This window comes from Anopheles cruzii, chromosome 3, assembly GCF_943734635.1.
Source record: "Anopheles cruzii chromosome 3, idAnoCruzAS_RS32_06, whole genome shotgun sequence".
NCBI lineage: Eukaryota > Metazoa > Arthropoda > Insecta > Diptera > Culicidae > Anopheles > Anopheles cruzii.
The window spans coordinates 57,954,797-57,964,096 of NC_069145.1; the positions used below are offsets into that span (position 1 = coordinate 57,954,797).

Sequence of the window (9,300 nt, forward strand, 5' to 3'; positions counted from 1 at the left end):
CATTTTACTTTTAAAGACCCACGGCTCGAACGGCTTCTGTTGAAGCTTCTGGAAACCGCGGCGCACACGTACGATTTGCGTGCGACATTCCGATCCGTCACCTGCGTACACCGCCAGCCAGCCCGATTTAGTGATCCCGATAACTGCTGGCCAGTGGTGCAACTTTCAATTTCATTTTTTCTCCCCACATTTCAGACCCCGATCGATCTCAACCGGCGGCCGTGCGGTGCACAGGTGGGACGGAACGGGGCGAGAATGAAAGCGAAATTTTCACGCCACGTTCCCTTTAAGAGAGTGACATCAGCGCCATATTGGTCGAGGTCTATTCATCAATCTGTCATCGGGCGATCGATGGGCGAGCCAGGGCCCCACACCATAGAGCACCGGACGGTCGGAAAAATTGAAAACACGAACCTCCCGCATCCCAAGCCCTTGGACCGACGTCGGGAAAACTACAGCGATCGTGAACGGGAGAGCGAGACAGAAAGAGCGAGTTGGTGCAGGTTTATCCAGGGAAACCAGAGACTCTGGTGGCGCCTTATAGGGAGAACACGGCCGTGTAGCTGGTCTTAGATCATGGTCCCGAGCATGGCGAGGATGTCCGAGTCCAGCACCAGAAGCGCACCAGACTTTACGTAAGTATCGGGTGGCCTGGCCAGGCTGGCTGGTTGGAAAACACCCACTTTTCCAATTTCCAAGAACTGTGCACCCGGCAGAGAAGGTTGGTTGCGGCACCGGCTCTTCAGTCGGTCAGTCAGCCATAATGAGGAGTAGCGTAGCAGTGCGGTGGTCACCTAGATGCCCGGTTTGGATCACCGATCGCGAACGGCGGGTGCGTCTTGGGCCGGTGCCGTACCGTTTGTTTTTCTGCCCTCCAACAGCAACAGCAACACATTTCGGTCGTTGACTCTGCCCTTCGCCGGTGGTGTACTGAAGGAGTGTGTGTGTGTGTCTGTGTGTCTGTGAGAGAGGCCACGGTCGCATGAAAGTCTGTCACCGGGAGGGCCCTATTAGGGAGGTTGATGTGTTCAATTAATTTACACCACGAACGGGTAAATGCGATCCTCCCAAAGCGAGTTTGTCTTGGGCTGCCGTGGGTTGGGTCCTGGAGGGTTCGTGTCAAAATGTTCATCCTCGTCAGCGTCTGGTAAGTCGACACTATAGTTCATATTACCTCAGAAACGTAATTTATATTAGCATCGAAGCAGATAAGATTCTCCATGTCTCTTTCTCTTTGAATATTTTCTTTCTTTCTGTTTTATTAATTTTCGCTACTCGATTGAGGATGCGGTTTTACTGTTTTCTCCATATTGCTTCATTTAATATCAGTACGAGCAGTTCTAGCCACATTTCCCACAAGAATCATGCACGGTACGAAGCTAGGTTACATAGAAATTCAGCTGGACGTGGAATCTACAAAACAAAGTTTTTAAGTTCAGTTACAACTGGCAACTGGCTAACTCAAAAACTGGCTAGCCATCCGACAACCATATCATAAAATCGAAGAAGGTCGTCAAGATCGAAACCTGGATCGATCCAGAAAGACAAATGATAAGAGCACAATGCGTCCAGAATCGCTCTGACGTGAAATGAGGTGTCTAAAGGTACACTTGAAAGAAAGCGGACGACAAACAAACAGTCCGCAAAATATGTATCCTAACCACGGCGCTATTCAAAAGGTGGAAATGTATCTTAAATGGACCTACACAAAAAAGTCTGCATATGCAGAATGAAAACAACGCAAAAGAAACGATATGTCCACTGAATTGTATTGTTTACCCAGGTGCATTTTAAAACGAGGATCACTTCCGATCCTAAACAGATAAGAAATGCGCTGTTAAAACTGAATTGGAATGATTTAGTTTGATCAAGCCACGGAATTTACTATAAATAAGAAGCGGAAAATAAACTCAAAGATGATTTTCAAGACAAACGACGACAAGAAAAGATCGTTTTACTTCGAGAAGCGCCATTTCGATTATTCGATACTCGGCACCGTCGTACAGTTCATCGTTCTGTTCATTAGACTGTACTTCGGTGGCATTGCTAGGTATGGATGTGCTAAAGGAAGGCCTTAAGGACTCACACGCTGACTTAATTCCTCATTGAGCTCGCACTAAACTGAAACAAAATCGACCTATTTGCTGAGATAAATTTAAGAAAATTCGAAACATATCAACAGGATGAAGTAGAAACGTTCGCTTGTGGCTTTTTTAGCAGTCGTTGTCGAATGTCCTTGTTCGGATCTTCCCGTATTTCCCCGAGTAAATCTCGTAGATACACAGTAGAAGTGCTTTCAGATGGGTTAGATGGAAGCGCAAGGCATTGGTCATCAAATGCTTCTGATGGGCGAAAGGAAAAACCCCCAACAGGATGTTGACATTTGGATCATTTCTCTCGCCAACGCGGTCGCGGGCGGGATCATGCAGTGTTCGATAATCAATCTGGAAATCCCTAAACCTCTGGCTCTGGCAGTTCCTATCCCCCTAATAGAAAAGTCTCGCGCCGACGGTCCTAGCAGCAGCAGCAGCAGCAGTGGCGACCACGAACTTGGCGCGCGTGAGCGCACCGCAAATATTAAATTAAGCAGAATTTAGCTCCACTCAATTGTCGATTCAACTGCTGACACGTGATGCTGATGACAGGCCCGCCCGCTCGGTGCCCGGTGCTCAATTGCCGGGCTACGTCGTCAGAAGTCGTCATCACTGATCGCCGCCCGGTCTCCCCGTACCGTACCTGAGCCTTGCGCCGTTGCACCGTTGCTCCTCTGGCGCACTCTGATTGCCACCGGGGCCAGGCCAGACATCAGTCGTCATCCCGGGGGGCGGGGGTCCAGTTTTAGAACTCGCTCAAACGTCGCTTCCCAGACCCCAACCCACCGCAACCCACCCGGCAACCATCCCGGCAGTCAAGCGGTGCATCGTCGGAAGCATCCGAAAGCCCGTACCATGACAATCAAACTTCGAACGCCAGGCGACCAATCTAAAGCGGTTCCATCTGGTCGGAAGTGGTTCGAACCGGCCTGGCCTGTGGCCTGGGAACTTCATTCATCGCGGACCGCAGCCAGCGGCAGTAGCTAAGGGGCCCGACCAAGCTAAATGACTAAACGAAATGACGCTGGAGGATCGGCGCCGGCGTTTGGCGGCGCACAGTGAGACACATTGGCCGAGCGCAAATGGCAACCACGGTCCATGGGGTCGACCGCGTGGACTGAGGGATGCAGGGAGCAGGGAGAGTTGACTGAGAGTCATTTTAGATTTCCATGGGGCGCCAGAATATTCATGACGTGACGTTGGCCAGTCCCAAAATAGCTCTAAACCGGATCCAGGGAGACGCAATACGGTGGGCGAGTGACTATAATTCTGTGGTTCATTGACATGGTTTTATTGGAGCATTGCCGGCAGAGTGTCCAGTAGATTCACGATGCTCCGGAAGATACTAAGGTGGATCCGCTGTGGTCCGGTCGAATCAGAACATTGAGTTGCGTCAGCCACTTCTGAAAATTACTTGAAATTCTAACCGTTCTGAAAATTATTATTTTGGGCTCTGGAACACTCAGAGTCCGTTCGACAACTCTCGGGGTAACACCTAAATCTAGAAAAGACAACCAGAAGTGTTTCATCGAGTGATCAATAATTCTACAACTTGTGCTTCTTTCGCTAGCTTAAGGTCTGGACTTGAAAAGTACAAGTCCGGATAAACGTCGGATTATGCAAACTCGGAGTGACATTTTCGATACCACTCAAGTGATTCGCCCCAGGACTTACCGGCCCAGGAGTTTGTGGAATGAAAGTCCGTACTGCGAACTCCACTCCCGAGAGCGAAGATGGATGTCGACGTTTATCGACGTGATTTGAATTGCTGAATTGCGCCCGACGGATGCGCGCTCGGGTGAGTCCACTAAGCTAAGCGGTTTCCCATTTACTTTTCGTTCGCCCATCCGTCCCAGGCGTCCCTTCGGAGAGGGCACATTGCCGTTGCGGAGCACGCTTCGCATTGCGCGAGGCGAGGCAACATTTCGCATGTGGTGTCTACTGCTGGTCCCTGGGGTGGTTTGTTTTTGTCAACCGTATAGCATATCTAGCGGTTGGCGATCGTGGCACGTGAAGCACGGCGGTCAGCAATGAAAGTGAAGAAATTACTCCGACCGACACAGCTCGTGGCGAGACGCGTAATGACATTAATCGCATGTGACAGGAGCGCGTCTTCAAGGGCCCCCGTGCGATATGCGCAATATGCGCGTGACATCCGCTAGCTTCCGGAATCGCTGGCGGCCAACGACAGTAAAAGTATATTAAAGTTCTGCGACGACGTGCTAGCAATGCACAAATGCGCGCACGAAGGTGAAAGAGAAAGTCCCAGTCCAAGTCCCAGCCGCGGCCTCTTCTGGAGTTACCGTTTTCGCCGCAATTAACACTCCATTACGCAACAGGGCTTGAAGGAGGTGAAGCTCTTCCTGCGAACCGGCCAGCATTCTCATTATGCATTTCTCTCCGTGTTCGGTGGAATCTGTGCTGTCCGAGATATCGCAAAGGTGCAGTTTGAAGGGCTATTGCCATAGCTTGACAACTATCCAGGACTCAGCGATGGATCCATTTCGCTTTCACTGGACGGAGTGAGTACTTTTACAACTAAATAAGCTAAAATAAATAAGAAGCTGCAACTTATATTTTTAGCACTCAGGACTCAGATATGGGTAAGACTTTTTTCCTAGAGATCTCGTGGCTCCGAGAAAATAGATCAATCAATCATTCGAACAAACTTTTAGGTTAGCATAAATACCAAGTGGGATACGCTACAGGCGCTACTTGATCATGCGCCCAATGTTTCAGCTAACATCAACTAGAACGATCTACATCGAGCTGCGTTGCAGAACATGCTTTGAATAAATATTCAAATCGAAAGCACACCGAGGAGCAGCGGCTATTGGAAAACCAAATGAGCCCACCCGATCGCAGGAGCTGCCCACAGCAATTCGGCGTCGATGTCCCCATGTGCCACACCTTGGGTCGAAATCTCTAATTATGCATTGACTCTGAACCCACCACATGTACTGGTCAAGGACGCAAAAGACTACGAGGGAGATGCCCTCGGTGTAGAAGCATTACCACCAGCACAAAAAATGAGTCAACAATTCTTGGTATTCCTGACACCCGTGGGGTCGCTATAGGGCCACCCAACGAAACCGGGCCAAACAATCGATCGAATTTACACGGATTTTTTCCCCGCTCGGTGATCATCCTTTCTTATCATCATCGCGAAACGTCAGCTCCCAGCGCAGGCTACACTTTGTGTTTTGTTTACCGTTGGATTTTGCTTGTTTTTATTGGCCGCCGGCCGCACGCCTGGGAGGTACACAAAACGTTGTGCCTCTCTAGATGATTTCGTTAAAGTGGGTTTCGACGAGGGTTTTGGGTGTTCGTTTTTGCCAACCTACTCCAAATCCGGATCTTGATGTCACAGGCGACAGGTCAAACGAAGTCGAAACCCGAGTTGCTGAAGCTGACCTTGACCGGGCGACTGCTCCGAGGTACGAGTATTCTGATAAGGAGCGCCTTCATAGTGGTTCAAACTATTAGGTGTATGAATTAATTCTTGCTGTTTTACATATAGATGATTATTACTACTACTACGCAGTATAGGTTTTTTGATAAAGTGTAAACAACTCCTTTTAAAAGCATCTTATAATGTCGAGTTTTGTTCCTCATTCAGTGTTTTCGCGGGGATGACTTTAGTATGAAGACAACTCCTACCGAGAGTCATCGCATTTTAATGGATGTTTATGATGAATATGCTCTCTCGAAGAACGTGTCGTGTCAGATGTGGTTGGTGTGGTTTAAAAGTGGTGATTTTGCCTGTAATACCAAGAGCGACCTGAACAGTCAATAAAGGTTGATGATGAAGAATTTGTAGCAATGTTCGATCGACGTGCATGACAGATGCAAAAAGATCTTGCAGAAATGTTGAGAGTTGACCACACGACAGTTTCTCATCGCCTGAGTGCCGTGGGAATGATTAGAAAAATGTCGTACTAGGTTCCACATGAATTCAAAAAGAGGAATACGTAAACCTAAAGAAAATGTCAGGGGATATGAGGGATATGTTGTGCTGTGCATATGGTGAGATATGTAAGGTGTTGTGTAAAGATATGTAAGGTGTAAGCTTTCGAAACCCAATGAAATTATTGATGAACAACGTTATCGACAACAATAAATGCGTTTGAAGCAAGCTTTGGCCAATAAAAGAACCAGAATGGGATAAAAGACATGATAAACTGCTTTTGCAACATGACCTTTTAGATGAAAGAAAGGCTAACAACAGACAATACTTTCATGCAAGTAGTCTTACGTTTTGTTGTTGTGGTTTAGGTCACAAATGTCGAATAAAAACTGCAAGAATTAATTTTCACAACTAATACAATGGCAAAAAATCGACGAAAAAAGGGTTCACTAAGGGGTCTCTCAGGTGCGATCCTGCGTCGTATACTCTCTCACGGCACTGACAATTGTCGCCCGGTAACTGGTAACGCAGTGAACATTCTTCTTCATTGTGGACGGAGCTGGCCAACGTCCACCGTCCGTCGTCGTCGGTATGTGGGTAAGAATTATGATTGATGATGATCGCGGTTCTGCGGCATCGTTCTCGTTCCGTAGCTCTCCGCCTGGCCGCTTCCGATCGGCGTTGGGAGATCCGCCGGTCCGGCTTCGGATTGGTAGTAACAGTAGTACGCGTGAGAGACCGCGGTACCTCGGTGCGAGCTTTCCGTGTGCCTGTCGGCAGCCATGTGTCGGTTCATTGCCAAGAACGCGAGCGAATCCGTCAACGATGAGCGCGAGGTTAAGAGAGAGACCGCGAGACTGCCGACACCGTAATGTCTGTGTGTAATGGGTTGGGTCTTTGAGGAGTCTAGAAACTCTTTAACGGAACTCAAACATTCTGGCGAAACTTGCCTCCACAAAATGCAGCCCTCTCTCACAAGGCGACATTCCGAGAATTTCCCAGAACAATCGAGGATCGCTCTCGCGGCACCCGCGAACTGCGAGCGGGCGGGTACACTCGGCTCGCTGACTACTACCACTAAATGGGCGCGATCGCTGCGAGATCGTCATATGCACCGGCGCGCGACTCGATCGATGCTGCGGCCGTCCGCGTATCTTCCCAGTCGGCAACGCGTCGTCCGGCCCGGGCAATCAGGGCAGCCACACAGACACCAGCGCAGGCCGTATAAATTCAGATCAACGCTCGTCACACAATTTAGTTGCAATCTGATAATTCAAACGGCGGCAATTCGGGACGAGCTCCTGCAGGTTCGGCTTGCCGTACTCACGGGGACTGGTCGATGTGGAGCACACTCTCCCCTATAGACGCCAGTTGCCAGTTGCTAGTTGTGAACCGGAGATCAGTGAACCGTCCTCCTGCTGCTGCTGCTGCTGGTTCGTCCGCGAGTGAAGCGATTTTGGGATTTGTGCACTTCGTTTCGTGTGTGACTGTGCCCGATGCTGGCCCGTGTGCTTTGCCGTGTACCAGTGAAGCTGTACCGTAGACCATCGTAGGTGTCCGCTCAGGGTGCCTTCAAGGTCTGGCACAAATCATAACAAATCATAGCTGGTGATAACGAACAGAACCGAACCGTGTGTAAGTGTATCTCTGGTGAGGCCCCTCTGGCAGCCTCTGGCCAGCCAGCAGTTCACACAAAACAACCGTCGCTGGCTGTGTTCCGGAATTCACCTGGGTCCAAGATGCACCGAATCGTTGCCGTTCTGCTACTGTTGGCGCTACAAACGGAACGTCAGCGGGCGGCCGGAAATGGTACGATAGTTCAGATGATCATATCTCGCCCTTCTTCTCCCTGCACGAATACCTGTTGTTTGCCTGGGGTGCCTTCTTTGCTGCGGACAGCCCAGTAGCCAGTCCCTGCCTCAGGCGGCCAAAAGTGGGTGTGTTCGAGAACATTGCCGTGCCGTGCCGTGCAGCGAATCACGTACGATCCCCCGGCACACGTCATAGCCAGGCCAGGCGACACTCTTCCGCAACGTGAGCCGCGAGCTGGCGAAGTTTCCGGAAATGCAACAACAACCCTACGCGGGGGGGGCCCCATTTATCCAATTGCGCATTTCAACTTCTACCGTGGCGCGGCCACAGGGCACGGCACGGCACGGTGTGTGTCGGTGTCGGTACTTAGTCACATGTGGGCCCGCGCCGCGAGGAAGGGGTTTCAAACCAGGAACATCATCATCATCACAGAATCATCATCTCCACTGCTGCTGTCCGACGATGGGGAGTTCTGAGGGAGCACCCTTTTCGGATCGGTCTTGATCAACGCGCTAGGCGTCAAGCGTGCACTTCCTTGATAGTGTTTCTGTGAGGTTCTCGGGACCCGACCCGGCACCAACCGCCCAATGAATGAATTATCATGAAGCTCGGTGCTCGAAACGCGTACCGTAGTAAAGTAACGAGGGCCGCCAAGAGCGATACGTCTACGCTCCGTCGCTAGCGAACCGCGTTCGCTCAAATCAGCTGGCCGTGTCCAGTGTCCAGTTGCTAGGGAAGGCGCCGAGATTGCCGCTGATTGCCGCGGAGACAGAAAAATAAGTAGAGTGCGCGCGCGCGCCGTAATGTCTCGGGAGTCGGAACGGGAGTCGGTGCGTTCAAAGGGCAGTGACGAAATGAATGACGCTGTAAACGAAACCGTCATGGCAAGCAACAGGATGCGAGAACTGCGTGAAAACGGGACAAAGAGAGACAGAGAGAGTGGAGTTCGTAGTACAAGAATGGTAGATGTGGACTACTAAATCGCGGCACTCGCTCTGTGCCCAGCTCCAGCAGCTGACACACATCCGCCACACTGAGACACTGGGGGGAGGCCAGACACACTTGGCGGAGCGCCTGCCGCCGCCAAAGTCTCACGTAGCTCCCAGTCTAAGGTCAAATGAAAAACAATTTATGTAAAATCGCAATTGAAAGGTTTGAACAAAGGAAGGAAGAAAAGTGAAGTAAAGCCGTGGCGTGGTCCGCCGGCTGGTCGGCGAGGGCGAGAACTTAATCAATTAGTGGCCGTTTTTTTGCGGCTCCAGCGACCCGTACTACGCCGTCCACGGTACATCATGGGACGATCCAGAAATCTCGGGAGAACACACACTGCCTGCCTGCCGGCAGATCATCTCTCCTTGGGGCTGGGTGCGATCTCTGGACGGTGCGATCCGGTCGAACTTACAAAGTGTGTGCCTTGATTCCTCTGATTGCTGATTGACGACGAGCGTTCGTTGCTCGGTGGTTGTGTGGCGATGATGATGATGATGA

The 9,300-nt window shown here is 50.5% G+C and overlaps 1 protein-coding gene across 2 annotated transcripts in view; it reads left to right on the plus strand.

The window, feature by feature from the left end:
- The first annotated feature begins 7,273 nt into the window (after positions 1–7,273).
- Positions 7,274–9,300, plus strand: part of LOC128272369 (uncharacterized) — a 3,719-nt gene continuing 1,692 nt past the window's right edge. For both annotated transcript variants that reach the window (XM_053010165.1, XM_053010166.1), the window contains exon 1: positions 7,274–7,809. In XM_053010165.1, the coding sequence (XP_052866125.1) occupies positions 7,740–7,809 (70 nt within the window). In that variant the 5' untranslated portion in view covers positions 7,274–7,739. The remainder of the gene's footprint in view (positions 7,810–9,300) is intronic.